The sequence below is a fragment of the Salvia miltiorrhiza genome, chromosome 5 (assembly GCF_028751815.1).
Source record: "Salvia miltiorrhiza cultivar Shanhuang (shh) chromosome 5, IMPLAD_Smil_shh, whole genome shotgun sequence".
NCBI classification, from domain to species: Eukaryota; Viridiplantae; Streptophyta; class Magnoliopsida; order Lamiales; family Lamiaceae; genus Salvia; species Salvia miltiorrhiza.
In genome coordinates this window covers 50091507-50111543 of record NC_080391.1, presented here as the reverse complement: position 1 = coordinate 50111543, position 20037 = coordinate 50091507, and the positions used below count along the sequence as shown (strand labels likewise).

Genomic DNA, 20037 nt, shown 5'->3' with positions numbered 1-20037 from the left:
ATTTTCAAAAATACACGTGGCAAAGAAAAAAAATACAACGTTAGACTGTACTGTTATATATGCGAACCAATCTCTCTCTCTCTTGAGAGCAAAGTGATCCAATCTCTTACAAGATGATCAACCTCCGTATACGAATTCACTAAGGCAAATGATTGATTTTCGACTTGTCTCAAATCTGTGATAAGCATGCCTTGTTCTCAAGAACAGCATCACACTAGACCCTACTCCCACAACTGAAATGCAACCCCACCCCACAAATGTCAACAAATAGCATTCTCTCCCCATGCACACCAACGCCTCGCCTACACCGGCCATGGCCGTGGCCTTGGAGTCGTACACCGTCGCGGCCAGGAACCCATAAACGAGGGATCCTATGGGGATGTTGGTGATGAGAATGTTGTGGTTCACACCCATTCTACATGGCCCGAAGAGCTCCGATGTTATTGAAACTGCGGCCGCAAATATAAACCCCGAGCTCAACCCAATCAGTGCTGTTCCCGCTTGGATTGCAAGGGCATTGCCTCCGAATGCGCTGAGAAGAGAGAACGCGACGGGCGTTGGCAGGAGAGCAATGGCCAGCCAACCAGTTCTTGGAAGGTAGACCACATTCCTGCAAATATGTGAAACAATATTTGTAAGTTTCTGCAAATTTTACAAGATGAGATCAGCTAGAACTGGAAGATGAGTGTGCCTACTTGCTTACGTTGGGATGAAGTCTGGAGCAGCGGAGAGAAGGCGGCCGAAGAAGGAGAAGGAGGCGTATATGGCAATGAGCTTTGATGTAATTAGACCATGCCCGAGTGACTGAGCAATCTGCCCAAGATTGTTGCTGTAGACAAGACCTAAAGTTCCACCACAAAAATATGCAACGTAGTATAGCCAGAACTCCAACCTTCGGATTACCATCCCTGCTTTATGTTCTTGCCCGAGCATCACCAACCGGTCTGTTTCACCCGAACTACCTTCTTCAACACCGCTGTGTTCTCTGGACATGACATGAGACGCAGGAGAGTGGGCCAGTCCGCTGTCACGACTAAGGAGCTGTTTATGTAGTTGGAGATCATCAGCACCAGCATAATCAACAGGAATGAAGCTAGAGGAGATTGTGCGGCTGAACCACTCTCCGTCATAGAAAATGCCGGGGATTGCTAAAGGGATGATCAAAAGAAAGATGGCGCCATACAAGAGGAGACGGGCTGTGGATGAATCTGACGGATGGAGGAAGAGAAGATACAGGCCTGTGACGAAAGCTAGCATGTTTAACTTGAGGAATGTGAGTTTGTCGCGTTTGCCAGCATCAGGATCCAGAGAATCTAGGGGCGGTTGGCGGAGGATGGGAATCAGAGCCACGACGGATGTGAAGAGGGGAATCAAAGCGTTGAGGAGGAGATAAGTGGCGGATGAGGAAGGGTTGAATGACTTCACCACGAGGTTGTATAGAGCTGCGCTTACGCCATTGAAGCTGACAGTGAGTGAGAGGGCGAGCGGCATAGAAGAGGGGAAATTCTTTATGCAGAGAACAAAGCAGACTGTGTTGAACCAGCAGATGCTGCAACCAGCTAACAAGCAAAGTATGAACACCTACAGTACAAATTTGGGCTTCAATTCGATCAACTGGATCATTACAGGAAGATTACACGAGGGGCAAAACACACACACACACACACACTGTCATTGCTATTCAATGATGCTAATATTCATGTACAAAGGAGTAGATAGTTCACGAATACAGATTGAGATACGAATTGAGACACTAATTAACATAGAGCAAATGTACAATACTCGAAAAAGTTGAATATCTGAAGGCAATTCATGACATTGAAGATCAAAACCTAGAATAATAACTGGCGAAGTTAAAGGAGTACGAAGGAATTAACTGTGCAAAAGACTGATTTGAGTTATCGAGTATTTCTTCATGTATTCAAATATTTCCACAGCGGCAAAATCTCAGATCTATTCAACCACATCATGAAGAAGAATGCACTATCGAATTTGCATTTTTACGATATAAATGTTATTACAACTTCGTCGTAAGCAATAAATAATACAGAAAATTGGGAGCTCAAACAGTAAGACCTAATCAAATTGGGGGAGAAAAACTAACCACGGAATACGGCAGCGTAATCGCGTTAGTGAGGACGAGCCACTGCGCGCCGTAGCCAATCAACCCCATAGCCGCGGCGGCGAACATCACCGCCCAGAGCGGCAGCCACATGAGCGCCAGGCCGGACGACCAGCCCACGGCCTTGCCGAGGTCGGACGCGGTGGCGAGATAGTTGAGCTGCACCTGCGACACCCCCAAAACCGACTTCAGCTCCGACGAGTAGGCCGAGAAGTCCAGGTTCGTCCCCGTGAAGGCCTGAATCCAAATCGTCGCCACCAGCACCATCCATTTCCTCGATTGCCCCACCATTGTTGCTGGGACGATGAGCAAGCGAGTGCAGTAAAAGCTTTGAGTTTGGTGAGAAAAATAAGTGTTTGGTGATGTCATTGCGTTTAAGGCAGTTGAAAGACGCTAACTAATTTTTTGGGATGTAATTAAATGACAAAACCAAAGCTTTGTCTCACAATTTTAGGTTACTTTTCGAAAATTTGCATTTTATATTCTACATTTACATTTATACTTGCGTTGTTTTCTAAAAGGGTTATTGCTGACAAATATATATAGTTTGTCAATTTTCTAGTTTATAACATGATTTTATAATTTGATAAAGAAAATACATTAATTTTCAATTTAATTACAATTATAACATGACTTTGTAACTTCACCAGAAAATACATCAATTTTCAATTTAATTGTAATTATAACATGACTTTATAATTAATTTAGTATAATAATATTAAAATTTAACATTAAATATTTAAATTTTCTTTTCATCTCACAATATACTATATTATATATATATAATACATCTATATGTAAATAATAATATTATTTACTTTTTAACATAGTTCCGATTACATATGTACCTAAATTATTTATTGGTCCTAATATTTTATAATTTGGTAATTTAAATAGATAAACTTATATATGTATAATAATAATAGAATATTGAAATTAAATTTATATATATCCATTTTGTGTGTTGAATATATATATATATATATATATATATATTATGAAACAATTAATATAAAATAATTAATCATCAAACTTAATTTTTATAAAAATAAATTAATCAATTAACAATATTTTATACATAACAAATTAATATGAACTTACAATAAATATTAATACATCTATGATTAACAATAATCTAAATAAGATCACGTTATAATTGAGATTAAATTGAAACTTGATGTATTTACTGGTCAGACTATCAAGTCATGTTATAATTACGATTAAATTGAAAATTGATGTATTTTCTGATCAAACTATAAGGTCATGTTATAAACTAGAAAATTGACAAACTATATGTATTTTACGGCAATAACCCTTTTTTTCTAAATGAGGTTTATTTATTTCTAGTATACAAGTTAAGTTATATTACGCACGTGCGAGTAGTTTAGTTTTGTTGTGACTAGTTAGGTGAGGTAGATGAGCAACTAGGTAGGTATTGAGAGTTAGTTAACTAACTCATCTCTCTTTCTTTTTACACACATCTTTCAAAAGGCTTAATGGGTATCTATTAATTCATGTTTGGGTCCTCAATCTATTTATGGAGAAAACTGTTTGAATATAATGATGACATTGAGCCCAAGAAAAAGGATTACTAGGCCTATTAGGCTTTTTCTCTCTTTAGAAATGATAACAAGCCCAACAACACAATCTCCATTTGTTCAAAAGTGATTGCAAGCAAAAAGAAAATAGGGAATACTTTCACAAAAAATAACAAGACAAGGCAAAACACCTTCTCAAAGAGAGATGACAAATTCACAAAACACCCAACATTAACATTCAATCCAACTAGGATCAAGATTCAAGGACACAGCAAAAACTATATACTATATAATATGTATGTATTCTATATGTATGAAACTATGCCCATCAAAAGCAGACCAGAGACCTTTTCTAAACATCAAATAGAGCAGAAACAAGAAATCGTATATGGGAATCAAACAGATTATGCAAATTTAGCATTATCATCATCACTTATCTCATCTTCAATCCCTGAAATTTCCATTCTTGCAGAAGCCTGCTTAGCCCACTTCACAATCTTCTCAGCCTCCCTAGAAATCCTCTCCTCCTCCTCCATAGCCTTCTTGATCATTCTTCTCTGACTTCTCACAGAAAAATTACTCAGATCGGATAAGAGCTCATCGCTCTTCCCACAATCAACCCCAAAATCCAAACCCCTGTTTTCTTTACTCTTTTTCTTCGACACCTTTTTAGGAGAACACAAAAAGCAACCGCTTTTCGCCGGCGGCGAGACCGACCTACTAGAGAAACCATCACACGAAGAAAACGACAGCGATTTTGCAGATTTCTTTGCATTTTTCTTCAATTTTCGTTGTGGGATTTCTTTGAAAGGTGATTGTGATGGAGTCTCGGCATCAGATAAGCAGCTATTTTCATCTGGGCTTTTTGTCGAGCACTTGGTGGACTTCTTCTCCGCGGTCTTTTCTTCACTGGAAAGTGGAGCTTTTGCTTCGTTCACGGCGCCGTTTTTCTTGAAATCCGGAGTGTGTGAAAGATTGAAGCTTTTTGTCGAGAGAGGAGTGGGGTTCGCCGCCGATGACGGGAACGATTTAAGCTTCTGAAAGCGGGTTTGGAGATGAGAAGGGAGGCCGTCGTCGTTGAAACCGGCGCAGTTGACGGCGGCGACCTGCTCCAGAACGGTGGCGTCCATGGCCTGAGATAAGAGCTCCTCGACCGCCTTGTCATCGTCGCTATCTGCGAAGAAATCAGCCATTGTTGGAGGCGGCGAGAATGAAGAGCAACTCAATTGTTGTGTGAGTTGATTTTGATTTGTGAAGGAGCAGAGGTTTTTGTTTAGAGTCTCAACGGCTAACTCATGAATTTGGCGTTAGTGGAATTGGACTGTCAAAACGTGGGTCCCAGCTTTCGATTTTTAGTGGGCTCCAGCCCTTCAAAATCTTGTATGACCACTTTTTTGTTTTGGCTATTGACCACCGAATACATTCCGACAAGTCAAAAGAAACGAAGAAAATAATCCCATCCCACCAAAAAAATCTGAAAAGCTTTCGTTTTTGTGCAATAATTTCAAAATTCATGTATTACGCCTTGCGATTGTTTCCAACTCAAGAAACTCCACCCGTAGATCATCTTCAAGGGGACACAAATTCATTTTTCTTTGCATATGTTGATGGATGGAAGGGAAAAATAACATATTGAGGATGAAAGAGAGTGATAATCAAATCTGAATACACCAATTTTGGTCAAAAATTATTTTTATCACATGCTTAAAAAAAAGTTTAATAAATTACACAAATTTTATTAATTAATTGTTCAATTTTGACTCAAACTTTATTTTCTCAAATTAAAAGATGACATGGCGTCTACGTGACGCATATGTGACGTCTTTGTGGCTCATCAAAGTCAAAATTTGATAACTAATAAAATTCGTGTAGTTTATTAAATTTTTCTAAGTACGCATTAAAAATAAATTTTGACCGAAATTAGTGTATTTACATGCAATTAACCCATGAAGAAAAGAAAATAGTACACCCTTTGTTTATAACTTCTCATGATAAAGAAAGAAAAAATATATTTGACCATTAATTATTTTTATGCCATGAATTGAGTTTTTACTCAAATTTGTTTTGATTTGCGATAAGGAACCACGATTCAATTGATAAGGGTTTTTTTCACTAATTAGATCGGAAATTCAAATTATTAAAGGAGAAATAGAAAACCATTCTTAAATCTTGTTTTTGTAAGAAGAAAAAAACTTGTTGGTGGGTTATTTTTGCATACAATGACGAGATTAATTTGTAAAAGGCTACGCAATGGAGTGCTCTCTTTATCGAGTCAAATGTTGACCAACGATATCATTAAAAGGTCAATAGAGATAACTAGACAAATGAAAGTTATTGGGGAGAAATGAAAATTATTGGGAGTTTTAGTGGGAAATTGTCACTAATCTTAAAAGATATCCCTAAATCATTCCTCCATATTAGGCAATATTCACATCATTTATGGGAACTAAAATTTTTCTAATCCCAAATATATACACAAAAAATTATGGATTATTTGAGTGTAAATACATCAAATTTTAGTATTTTTTTTTTAGTTTTTTTCATATTTTTTTTAAAATTTAAATATACAAAGTTTGTGTTCGTTCGATTTTCTCCACACTGAGCAATTTCAATCGAATTATAACTGACTTAGTTTCTACGTGGCGTATTATTGTCTATATGGCATACACATGTCAGTCTTTACTTTAATTATTTGCATGTAGATAAACGAACTTTCAACATTTTTTAATTGGGAAAATTGCACCTAAATACACAAACTTTGCCGAAAATCCATATTTGACGCGAAGTTAGGAATTTACATTTTAATACACCAATTTAAGAAGTTGTTCAATTTTGACACATTTTTCAATTCCGGCGACCGGCATTCTGACGTGGACGCCGGAATGCCAATGTCGCAGCCACGTCACACACCCACTCTCTACACGTCACCCCCCTCCCCCCGTCGGACCCTCCCCCTCCCCCTCCCCAGAACAGCGTCGCACCACCGCCGCCGAGCCCTCCCTCCCGCCGTCAGCCACTTCCCCCTCCCCAGAACCGCGGCGCACCCGCCACCTCCACCAACCAAACCAACCGGATTTCCCACCACCACCGTTTTCCCTCACCTCCACAGATTTGCAGATCTAGGGTCTGTGCTTGGCCTTTGGTTGAAAGAGAAGGCTAAAGTTGAGCCTTTGAGCGGGAATGGGAGGCCCTTGATGAAGGCGGCGATGGCTCAGATCTCGACGTCCGCGGCGGCGATGGCTCAGATCTCGACGTCCGCCGAGAATCGAAGAGAGGAGGTGGTAGGCTCTCCTGGATCCGACGGCGAAGCCTGATAGGCTGGCTAGAGGCGGCGGCGGGCTCTATCGCGGCGGTTTTCAGACCACTCTTATCCGTCAAGTCCGGATGGTGACCGGAGAAGGAGGTGGGAGCTCCTGAGTTTTCGAATCTGAAACTGTGAGTGGGTGCTGCGGTGAGTCGCGCGGTTTGACTGAGCAACAGATCTAGGTGGTGCGTGCCGCGGAGGCTCTGGATCTGCACGATTTCGCCCGACTCTCGCCGGCTTCTGTTCGGGCGGCGGCGAGCTGCTGTGCTCGGGCAGCGTCATGGCGCGGCTGGCGCATCGATGGGAAGGTGGCTGTGATGGGGCGCACCGCCGAGAGCAGCGATGCGGTTCTGGGGAGGGGGAGGGTCCGACGGGGGGAAGGTGACGTGTGATGGGGCGGCGCCGGCAGGAGAGAAGAGGGAAGAGAGGTAGGGAGAAAGAGGGTGGAGGGCGGCGAGAGTGATGAGAGAGAAGGGGGAAGGTGACGTGTATAGAGAGAGAGAGAGTGGGGTGTGAGAGAGAGAGAGTGGAGTGTGTGTGTGTGTGTGACGTGGTGATGATGTGGCATTCCGGCGTCCACGTCAGAATGCCGGTCGCCGGAATTGAAAAATGTGTCAAAATTGAACAACTTCTTAAATTGGTGTATTAAAATGTAAATTCCTAACTTCGCGTCAAATATGGATTTTCGGCAAAGTTTGTGTATTTAGGTGCAATTTTCCCTTTTTTAATTTCCACGAACTTAGTACTCTTCTGATTTCCCACAATTAAAATTTATTTTTCTCTCATATTTCTCAATTAGTTTGTATTGCAATATTGGTTATGGTTAAAATATTGATTCAATTTTTATTATTATGTCAAAAAATTAAAAAGGTTTAATATATATTTGGATCCAAATCCGGAGCTCGGATGGATGTTGCTCTTTTATTTCCTCTTGTTTCTTACTTTAGACGGACACTCTTTTTCCCGCTAAGGGTTTTTCCCTCTCGAGTTTTTCCTTAGCGGATTTTAACGAGGCACGGCCCTTAGTTTGCTCTATTGTGCTCTCAATGGTTTTCTTAGCCTTTTTGTTTTCTTTTTTAATAAATTTCAATTAATATATTTAGATCCAAATATTCGATCATATCATATTTCTCAACGAGTTTGTAGTTATGGTTAAAATGTTAATTCCAATTTCTTATTGTGTCAAGACATTAAAAGGTTTTAATTTGATTATCCCAAAATTCTATCATTAGATGAGAAATATAGGGAAAATAAATTTCGTGAAAAAATAAAAAAAAAAAAAGAATGAAGATCGCAAGAAAAACTAAAAAGTGCTAAAAGTTTGTGATTTTACACGCAATTAAATAACCCAAAAATGATACCAATAGAGTTCACTGGAGCATTTACTATGTGATAGAGTAAATTAGTTTTTTTTTTGTCAGAGAGTAAATTAGTAATATAGCATTACGATAAAATACTAAGTAATCATTTAATTTTTGAGGTACTGTCACATTTATATATACCACTGCATATGGTGACATTTTGAAGTGGACAATTATTATGTATGTCGTAAAAATAAAAATATGTCACAAAATTGAGTGGCATTTGAGGATATATAGGTAATTTTGTGTCATGTAAATGTATAATTATTTTTGAGATATTTGAAAGTGTATTTAACATTTATGACAATATATTTATAATTAATTCTTGAAAAAAATAACTTTATGAGAGAGAGAGTCTTGTGACACATACGTATGACAACTATATTTTGTGATATCTTTGATTAATATTACATAGATAGATGTCACAAAATTTAATTATTACATTTTTAATGTAATAAAAAATACACTACAATATTTTTATTTGTAACAAAAATATATAGAAATATATGTGAGTGTAGCTAAACTTTATTACACCTAAAAATACATATCTTGGTATCACTAAAATTGTATCACTACTAAAACCATTTTATTGTAGTGAGGATTACACATGCAAGTGAATGTTAATACTTATTTTTGAAAATATAGAAGATAAATTTTAAATATAAATGTCAGATAAATAGTAAAATTGAAAGTTAATTTTTTATTTTTCTTGTTTAATTCAAGTAAACATGATATTCTCATTCAAAATATAAAATGTACTTGAAAAAAGTGACAATACAATTTGGATGAACTCCAAACTAAATAAAAATGACATAGAAGAGCAATTAAACACCCTCCAAAAGTCTTATTTTTGATAAATTAACAATAAATTCTCCTACGTTTGCAGTTTTTTTTTTGATAAATTAACAGTCTTATTTTTGATAAATTAACAATATTAAATAAAGAAATTTAAAGATCATGTCACAAGAGACTCGAACCCAAGACCTTTGACCTTAGCCATTAACTCATTACCGCTTGACCAACACATGCACACTCCTACGTTTGCATGCAGTTTGTTCTCAAATGAAAAGAGTCGAGAATTAATCATATTAAATGAACACGCAACAACTATTATATGATAACGTCTACCCTGAACACAGTGTTCACTGAACACTGCCACTAGGATACGACACACAGCCACTAATAAAGTTCCGCCCGAGTCACTTAATTGACTGCCCAAACCGATTTTCTCAGAACCAATACAGCCGATTCACCTCAAATTTTGTTGCTGGTTTTGCAAGTCTGCTTTTTGGCTGTAGTTTTGAAACATGTGACGTTCGGCAAGCATTGTACCTCTGTGTTGCTTGCTAGTTCATTATTTTATTTTATTTTATTTTTAAAAAATTTCTTTGACACCCTTTTTAATATTTTTGAAAAAGAAAAAATGGGAAGATTTTTTTTTTCGAGTAACACAATATATTGGCATTTTTGATACGATCTTCGCTATGTTATTTTTTTATATGAATACATGTCTAAGATGTCTCATTGCTGGTGTGCTTTGAATTTCCGGTGAAGTCACCTGTAGGGATTATTACGTACCGCTCTGGTGTAGAAATTCTTATACGATCAGGTATTACCTACAATTCATTTGTTTGAACTTATATTTTCTTAATTCCCAGAATATTGGTCCGTGTATTATTTTTCTATCCATCGCCGTTGTTTTATTTTTTGTAATGTGGGATATGGCCGGCGTTATATCATAATTTTTTTGTTTTATGGTTATGTACATCTAACGTATCTGAAATGAAATTTCCAACAAGTTTATTGGAGAATACTATTCCCTTTTATTTTACTTATTAATTTTTCGCTTTTGGATCTGTTGGAATTTGAGTTCATTTTAATGGATTTTTGTGAGGGTATAATTTAATGTTTTTATTAGGTAGCAGGGTTCTATTTGAAAAATACAAGCATTATAATATGTCATCTTCTCACGTTCTCACAATGGCGATCGATGGTATCAGTGTCAGAAGTCAACACATTTGCATTGGAATTGCTTTCGCTCGGCGGTGTTCCATTGTTTGGAAAGCATCCCACTTTCTCCTTCAATTTCTTCTTCGATGTATCTTTCTTCGGGGCCTTTGCTGTTTTCATCAAAGAAGAAACGCCAGCCTTCGACTTCGAATTGGGATTGCTCGGGGGTGAGCTACCAAGACCCGAACTCTTTCTCTTGCGTGGTGGATTCTTCAAGCTTGGTTCACAGCGCTCCACACTACCGAAACCAAGCTTCCGCCCAACGCTCTTTGATGTATTAAAAAACGAAGGAGGTGATGCAACAGACAAAGGCGAAGAGATGCCAAGGTCTGTCAATCTCGAAATTTCCGCTGAAGACAAGGACATGCGAAACTACATGGATAATTTTTTACGTACCTTAGAAAAACATAAATAGACAAGTTTTTTTTATATAAGCTACTAAAAAAGCATTGATAGTACAGCAACACATCTTATCGTGCCGAGTATTTGAAGTAGCCGACCATCTTTGCATTCTAGGAAATAATGCTAAATGCTCAACATTCAATTCTGCAGAAATTGTGCCGAGTACCAGAATTACATCATAAGCCCAGCACTGTAATGCATACACAAATCCAAATGCTTCGAACGTAATGTTCCCACTTTCATTTGCTACATTTGAAAACTGTCTCTTCAACATATGTGTGGATCTCACAAGATACTCGTACAAAATATGACCCCACGGAAAATCATTGGCCTTCGCCAATCATCCAACATATGCAAATAACCCAATTCAACATTCCATTATGAGGGTTATTCATCATAAATAACCCGTAAATAATGAATGCATATGCTAACTTGAGACTCCTTACTGAATTACCTCCACTTAATGCACATTCATTCCGAAATTCATTTTCAATATCAGCAAAAATCAAATTTGAACGCGATGCAAATTCAGTTGAATGGAATACAGTTTCATTAGGCAGTGCAAAACTACCACTGAATTTTAGCCCCGTCATAAGGCAAAAATCTGAACGGCCAAATTCAATGGTACGATCGCCAAATTTAAAAAATAGTGTATTAAGATCTAAGTTGTTAGAGTGTAACCTCTTACACAACATTTTCAACAGTTCTCCCTGAAAATTTATATGACTTATGTCAAATAAATGCCCAAAATAGGAATTCCTCATAAGAGACATGTTTGCATCGGATAATAGATCTCTAATATCGTTCATATATCACATTCGTGCTTTGGTGAACAAATCATCTGCCACATAAAAACATAAAATCTAAATCAAAAAAAGAATCACGTATAGCCAAAAAAATTAATTTTTTAGCTTTTCAGGCGAAAAAATACTATATAACTACATACTATAACACCATTAATCACTACGATTATGGAAGAAAGAAAATACATGTTCTCAAATGTCCGCACAAACTAAATAAATGCATGTTCTCAAAACTAATTTAATGCTCTAAACCTATAACAGTGTAAAGGTCTTACGGCTACACATGTCGAATAAAATTAGAGGACGACTACACACGCGAGTAACAACAAGAACATACAATAAAATATATTTTTTCACCTTTCCAGACAAACCTAAACAAAAATAATCAAAACGCGCACAACTCATATAGAGTACAGAACTTTCAAGCACTTAAAAGCGTAAACAAAATAGCGATATTAATTAATCTAGCGTCAATGTTCGTCTACCACACTATAAATCTCTCAAAATCATACTAAAAACTGTGAAAAAAAAAACAAAAAAACAACACAATGAAGGACGATAATGGCAAGGAATGTTTACAACACCTTGTGGTATGCATCTTGAAAATTTCACCGTAGAAAAGTAGCGTAACCCACAATGAAAAATGGATATTCAAAGCTCCACCTTCAGTTCATTTTACAATCTGCAGAAATAAAATAATTTTTGCTGATAAACCCTAGTTCCAAACGAAACTACACAACCGGATAATCCGACGCTCTTGATAGTGGCAAACAAATTAGACCACCAAATAGTCGAAACGTGTACAAGGTCGAAAGTCAGACCAACTCTATAACTCATAGGTTACATGTCATAATTTTGTTGCATGCACAGATATCAAAAAAAATTCAAAACTATAGCCAAAAAGCAAACTTGCAAAACCAGCAACAAAATTTGAGTTGAATCGGCTATATTGCTTCTGAGAAAACCAGTCTAGGCAAACAATTGCGTTTGGTTTTGGTTTTGGGATTAGGCAGTATAGTTTATCTAATGGTTATTAACGTGGATAAAGCTTGATTAATAAGCTTTAATTGGTGTTTGCTATTCCACCTAGACTATGCAATCTTTAGTTTGGTTTCCCATAATACAGATTGGATTATGAAAAGGATTGACATTTTTGTCCTTAATACTTTTCGAAAACCCCTCTCTACCCTTCACTCAAGTTCTTAAAACCTACATAAATTTTGCCCGCCAACACAATATTGCAAAGGATACGAACCGTTTCTCTCCATTGAAGGCAGCAAGGCGAAACCCTAGTTCCAGCGATAATGAGCTCTGCAACACAAGGTTCATCTTTGCTTTCCCTTCTCACAACTATCTACCTGACCATTTGACTGTGGGATCTGAATGTTTGCTGTGCTATATGATCGCCTCAATGCCAACTGATGTTTATCTCAATACTCCATTGTCTCTGATTTCTGAATGTTGCTCGCTTTGATATTTTTTACATTAGTATATCTATAACTTCTCATTTTGGTGTTGCGCTTGTACTATACTTTTTAAGGTTTGTTGAAAAAATGAATACCTTATTATGGCAGTTCAAATCTTAAACCAGTTCTTCTCAACGGTGATGATGCGTTTGCTATTTTTTTTGCTGCAATAATAAACCATATGTTGAATGATGTGCTGAACGAAAATTTTGTGTTATATATACATACGTAGTAGTTGTGTTCATTTCTTTATTCCAAGCCAGATAGAAACGAAATACTAGAATGTTAAGTAGATGATTCTTTATTTGTTTAGATCTGTATCTTCTCATTTTGGTGCTGCATTTTGAACATCAAAACCAACTGGTGAATATGTCTATAGGTAGCAATGGATTCGCGCAGGGTGGCCGTGTCAACAAAACGGATAAGACACGTCGCAGTTGGTCCGTTCAGGAAGAGGTAGTACTCCTTGCTGCCTTGAAAGAGCTAGTCGCGCAAGGATGGAAATCCGACAATGGATTCCACGCTGGCTATTTGAATAAGTTAGAAGACGCCATCAAGAAAGAATATCCGAACTCGGACTTGAAAGGGATGCCCCACATCAATTCGAAGGTGACGACTTGGAAAAAGACTTATAACTCACTCACACACATCCTTAAATTCAGTGGAGTTGGATTCAACGCGAAGGGCACGTTCATGATCGATTGCGACAATGAACAATGGGAGAACATTGTCAGGGTTAGTAAGCTTTTTTTATTTAAAAATTGCACCTTCGTATGCGATCTACATCTTATAGTTTTCCATCTTCATGTAGACGGATAAAAACATAAGCAATATGCGCTTTAAAAGCTGGCCATATCATGACGATTGGAAAATCATTTTCGGCAAGGATAGAGCAAACGGTGATGAGGCGGAGGATCTCATGGAAGCGGCACACGACATGTACCGGAATATTGATCTCAATCCACCGATTGATCCCCTCGGTGATTATCACGTTTCACTTGAGGATATCTTTGAAAATGGTGAAATGGCTGATAGTGTAAGCCAAACCCATAAGCCCGAGGTCACTAAAAAGGGTGACGAGGAGGTGCGGGCATCTAGTAGGAAGCGGAAGCGTAGTTCGGGGATCGATGACAGAATGTTTGAGGCCTTCTCTGATATTAGCCGGGGTACGGAAAGTAGACTTGAGATCATCGTCGAGAGTATGGGCTACGACAAAGACGTCTCAAAGGCTAGGAAGGAAGTTTTTGCTCAATTGAGTGCTATTCCCGGGCTGTCAAAAACTGATAAGTTCGAGATAACGGACTTGCTTGCGAAGGAGGTTGAGCGTCTCGATGTGTTTGCGAGTCTCCCGGATGAGGAGAAGGCTGATTACGTGTTCTACCTCCTAGATATGAAGCGTAAGTGAAAAACTGAAGATGAGTGCCTTAATGTTATTTATTTGCAATGAACAACTTCTTGTGAGAGTTGCAACTGTGTTTGTTTTTGTTGTTGGATATTAGTCGCCTCATCTTTAAGTCTGCGTTTATTTGGTTGTTAGATATTGGTCATTATGGATTTTTGAATGTATTTTGGGGGATGTTTCTCTTATTGCCATGGCTTTATCGAAAATTTGCACTTATTTTGTGATTTTCATATGTTCTAGTTATTTGCAGCTTCATTGTTTTGTCGTATGTTCTGCTTTCTTGGGTGAATTATTCATGTTTACTCGTTCTTTTTTTTTCATCTCAAAGAATAACAAAGTTGAGTTGCAAAATGCAAAGTTAGAGTGACAACCGATATCAGAATTCAAACTTCCAAGTTGACACCAACAGTACAGTTTATAGCAACTCAACTAAACAAACGTAAAACTCACAACATGACACCAAAACAAGAACAATTTAGGACCTTAAATTAAAACTAACAAAAACAAACTTGAAACTCAAAACATGACTCCAAAAAAAGGATAATTGAGGACGCTAAATTGAAACTAACAAATTTAGATAACGACATGGCCTATTTGAAAGGGGACGACGACGCACAAGAACTTCCACCGTTCCCGGCGTCGGGATTTTTGTCGTCCTTCTGTTTCATCGGGAAAGTGTTTTTAACGGGAAAGATAGACTTAGTTGGTTTGGCGAACTTATTCTTAATTGCCGACCATGAACCGTGCATCTTATTCTTGGACACCTTAGGGAAAGTCGGCTCCACAATTGAACAAGCATCGTCCGGGAAGAGTTCCTTAGACACAACTCTTTTCGGTTTAAGTATAGGGGAAGTGACCTCGTCTTCGCTAGATTCTTCGTTGATGGCTTTGTGGTCGGATTGTTTGTTGACGGTCGAAGAGTTCTCGATGAGGATGACGGTATGAGACACCTCTTCCTTGACGTCATTAATGCCGAATAAGGCACACATTTGATAGATTTCTGGCTCGCCCCTATGATAGTAGGCTCTGAAGAAACAATTTTCCTACAACATACTCAAGCCAATAAATGATCTCATAAACTATAATGTTTCATACAACTTCAAATTCAATCGCATGGAACGTGAGAATAATGGTTTCAGTACGATGCAAAAATACCTTAAAGAGCCTTATCCACACTTCGTCAGTGGCATGAACAACGTTTGAGCTTGTGTCCCAAACGGTTTCGCCAAGATTCGACAGGTATTTGAAACACGCGTATCGGTTGCGAAGAAAATTGACTCGTTCCTCGACTTTAATCAGGGAAACGTCCGCCTTTAATTGCGAATTCAACACCTTCATCGCATATATTAATGCGTTTGGGCAAAGATCAGGGGGAGATGGTGCACATTCGTCTTTTTTTTGGATAAGACATGCGAGGAGCATCGTATCCTTCGCGGCGTCCCATTTATGGGCGTAAAGGTACAGCGTTTGGGGACCGACTTTAGGGAGAGACATTTTATCGAGTGATGGCTTTCTTGTTTTGAAGATTTGCCTTAGCTTGCGATATTTGGTTTGAAATTATGTTGAAGTACATCTCATCTTCTTATAGTTGTCCACCATGCTTACATTTACTAATCCTAACCATAATTAATGGGGTTGTTGGGACGTTGGGGGTTGCATGGCGTCTCCCCATGCATTCTCATGTCACCTGATATTAATTCCATCTTGAAGTACCACAAATAGTCAAAAATCTTGAAGTAATTAGCATTTGAACACCTTCGATTTGTGTGGCTGAATGGATATAGCATTTTCCTAGTCAAACTCTTTTTATGCCTCCATTAACTCCTTCACGTTTACCATCAATATTATTTTTTAAAATTTTAAGTTATTTGATTATAATTAACTTGTTTATAAGTTATTTGATTTAAGATTTGAGAATATTTTTTAGATTTGAGTCCACCCATATCATGAGATTGAAATTCTTTCAAAACTATCCGAAAATACATAAACGCATTTTGGAAGCGAGAGTGTGCGTCGATTTAGAAGATTTCAAATGGAAATAATTATCAAGATAATTTAGGAACTTATATCGTGTGAAAATATAAACCCACAAAATTAGGATCTAATTTTAAGGATGATAAAAATCATGCAAATACAAAATTCGTTCAAACAATTTAACAAACAGTTGGTGTGCGTTAAATCTCTGTTAGTTAATAATCTTATTTAATAATTTAAATTTTAAGTAACACGAAAAAATATTATTCAATTATTTACAAGTATTAATCTTACTAAATTATTAGTGTAACACAATAAAAAAATATAATTTTCGAAACAAATAATGTGTGTAGAAACAAATATATGATTAATTTTAAGAGAATCCCTAAATAAGTTCTTAAGTTTTGTCGTGCATCAGATGCATGATGAATTGCTTAAACTTGACGGGCAAGTTCCAAATGGAAATGGAAAAACTGCATCATTGGTCTCTTCGACTGATGATGAAAGTGAGGATGACAACTGGGAGACTGTTGGTCCAAGGAATAAAACTGCAATAACAAGAACTCAGAGTTTTCTACCCTCAAAGTTGAGTTCCATTTTTGGTGGTCAATTAAAAAGTGTGGTGAAGGCAAGAGGTGGGTCAGGGTTTGGAGTTCCTAACTAAATGAATCTGCATAGACATACATTTCATATGTCATCAGTAATCCTTCTCTACTTGCTTCTCATTCTTAATTAAATGCCTTTCCATGAACTTCATTAATAAGCTATTCTTGCTACTTTGATCAAATGATAGGCTGAATGGGTCAGCAGTACAGTATACTGTTTAAGACTGTGATCCAATTCTTGAAATAGTAAACCCAAAGAAGAAGAATCATGCTGGGAAAAAAATAAAAAATTCAACCTGTTTAAACCTACGGAAGTCAGACTATATAATTGTTGGTGGATGAAATCATTCAAAACAACCATGCTTTTGAAAGAACAAAAACTAGTGGACCTTGTTTCGAGAAGTTCAACAAAGGGAAAGTACTACATGCATTCATACGCATTATCTGCTATTCAGCTTCTAAACAACAACCAAATTGAAGATACCATAATAGCCAAATCTACTACATGAAGGAAATGGACGTCTCAACCAAATATAGTTGTCACATCAAAATGTCATCGCACAATAATAAACAGAAAACATGAATACATCAATTTAGTACTAACAAAACACAACCAAGATTCGTGATCAAATCAAAAGGAGGCTTCCTCAAATATCCCCATCTCCCCCTCACATTAACTTACCTATGGCAATACCAAGAAAAAGTACAGCTACAGTTAGACAAATCACGACACTGAGGACAGCCATGTACCCACGGGGAGAGTCCAAGTCTGCTGCAGTAACATACACATTTGGTGCTATGCGACTAGATGGCAGGGGCTGTTGCACAGTACTATAGTGGGCAGATCCAGTAGCATGAGACATCCTTCGTGTTCCAAGGCCATGGTATTCGTCATACCAATAGAAATCTTTGTCGTGACCACCGCCCAACGGACATTTGTAGTAGAATCGCCCGGGGTTCCGCGAACCATAACCAGCGCACTTCAACTTCATATTGCCATTACCACAGCTACATGGAGGGGTTGGTGTTGATACAACGGAAGCGGCGTCCATCCTACCACACAAACCATCAAAACACAATTAAGAGGCGAGGAACATTATATAATTAAGACTTAATAAATCAACTAATTCAACAAAACTTTATAGGAAACATCAATATCATTTCAACATGTTCAATAATAGATGTATCATCAGTTAAGTAAAGCAGCCACAAACCTAATTATTGTTCAAGTAATGTGCCCACATAGATTCGGCTAATGCATTCCTCGATGCGTTCCATTGGGGAGAACACTCAACGGTATCTACGAACTCATCATTTTCTACATCTAAACCGAAGCCACTATCTTCAACCATTGATTCAAGTTGTTGTTCAATTGGGTCGGTTGGCATCTCCATTCGAATAAAATTGTTAAGTAGAAAGGCAGCCATAATTAGTCGATTTTGAACCCGTATTGGGTAAAAGGATGGGGACCGAAGAATACCCAACCTCATCTTTAAAATGCCAAATGCTCGCTCTATGACGTTACGAGCCTTACTGTGTCTCAAATTAAACAATTCTTCCTTGTTTTGCGGCCTTGCGGTATTTGGACCCCATTCTTTCAAATGATATCTAACACCTTTATAAGGCGTTAGAAAACCTTCGCTATTCGCGTAACCATTGTCACACAAATAGTATTTTCCTAGCAAAGTGTCATAATAGTTAAGTTTCACATGTCAAGTATGCAATAATTATTTAGATAAAGGATATGTTGAAGCACACTATCTCATAAATTTTACCCTTTGGCACCTTTAGACCATGAGGCCGGTTTATGGCATCTCTTAGTATTCGGGAGTCAGCTGCCGAACCTTCCCAACCCGTTAGGACGTAACTGAAATTTAAGTTTCGATCACAAACGCCAAGAACGTTTGTTGATATTTGACCTTTCCTTGTTCTATACCGGGGCTTATCCTCGCTGCCCACCATGACACTGATGTAAGTGCCATCTAACGCACCTAAACAGCCCTATGCACAAAACACAATTTTCATGAGTTTATAACATCATTATAAGAAATGTATCGATCTATGGAATCAATACAAAATCTCTTTATGCTATGTCTACCTTAAACCACTGCCACCGTTGATCTGTACAGTCGTCAGGAACAGCCTGAGGCTTGGCTAAAAAGAGATCGTGCACACGTATAATGGCCCCTAAAACAGCATGGACATAATGCGAGATTGTTTGGCCGGATCTCCAAAAATCAAATCTCACAACTCGATTTTTTTTATGGTGTGCTAATATTGAAAGAAACATTGCTAATTGTTCTTCAACAGTAACAAATCTGCCATCCACTAGACCCCCTCTCTCACGTAAAATCACACAAAGTCTACCAAATGTTCGTCGATCCATACGTAGGTTTGAAATACAATCTACGTCATTTAGACCAATCAAACGACTTAAATGTTTTTCTTGATTGGGGATCTTACTTACAAGCTCGTATGTTAGTGCCGTGTCACCACGAATTCTTTTTTTGGATTTAGCCTTAACATAATATGCAAGCATAATTGCCAAACGAATGATGTGTTCTTTCATAATCTCTTGTAATAAAAGGAAGCATATGTCACGATCACGCAGACCTGCTCTACGAGACATTAATGACACACTGCTGCAGGTATGGTTATAATCTGCAAAATACGACCACTATTTGTTGATTACACACATCTTTTATCCATTTGGACCATTGAAACAACACATATTCTCTAACTAAAATAGACAATATCATATCAAGCTAAATGCAAAAGCATAGCAAGCTGTAAGCATTCATACAGCGTAATGAAGAATCTGAAAATCATCATAAAACATTTCCTGCAACCATTCAACAAGAGTAATGCAACAATTGAACATTTGTCCCTCTTAAATCATATCATGCTGACTGAAATCATTTCATGTAGCAGAATAAAGACTCACAAAAATCCCAAAAAAATGTCATTAAAGGAATGCATCAATTTTAATGAAACAACACATATTGCCCTGATAAAATAGAGAACTCTACCTATAATGCCCACTGCACTAT

General features: G+C 37.7%; 5 protein-coding genes across 6 annotated transcripts in view; 2 read left to right on the top strand and 3 right to left on the bottom strand.

The window, feature by feature from the left end:
- Window positions 1-20037, top strand: part of LOC130987205 (uncharacterized) — a 698101-nt gene that overhangs the window by 586047 nt on the left and 92017 nt on the right. The gene's annotated exons all lie outside the window — the stretch shown is intronic.
- LOC130987173 (protein NUCLEAR FUSION DEFECTIVE 4-like) lies at window positions 29-2576 on the bottom strand. Its single transcript, XM_057910817.1, has 3 exons — window positions 2105-2576; window positions 704-1581; window positions 29-610 (listed from the first exon to the last, which is right to left on the bottom strand). The coding sequence occupies exons 1-3, from the start codon at window positions 2489-2491 to the stop codon at window positions 118-120; spliced, it is 1758 nt and encodes a 585-aa protein (XP_057766800.1). The 5' UTR covers window positions 2492-2576; the 3' UTR covers window positions 29-117.
- Window positions 3791-5213, bottom strand: LOC130987207 (uncharacterized). The gene has a single exon (XM_057910855.1). It carries the CDS (start codon window positions 4851-4853, stop codon window positions 4065-4067), a length of 789 nt encoding a protein of 262 aa, XP_057766838.1. The 5' UTR covers window positions 4854-5213; the 3' UTR covers window positions 3791-4064.
- On the top strand, window positions 13376-14411 carry LOC131026082 (uncharacterized). The gene is made up of 2 exons (XM_057955856.1): window positions 13376-13741; window positions 13818-14411. The coding sequence occupies exons 1-2, from the start codon at window positions 13376-13378 to the stop codon at window positions 14409-14411; spliced, it is 960 nt and encodes a 319-aa protein (XP_057811839.1).
- On the bottom strand, window positions 17511-19633 carry LOC130987187 (uncharacterized). Its single transcript, XM_057910835.1, has 4 exons — window positions 19086-19633; window positions 18763-18988; window positions 18202-18665; window positions 17511-18040 (listed from the first exon to the last, which is right to left on the bottom strand). The coding sequence occupies exons 1-3, from the start codon at window positions 19614-19616 to the stop codon at window positions 18202-18204; spliced, it is 1221 nt and encodes a 406-aa protein (XP_057766818.1). The 5' UTR covers window positions 19617-19633; the 3' UTR covers window positions 17511-18040.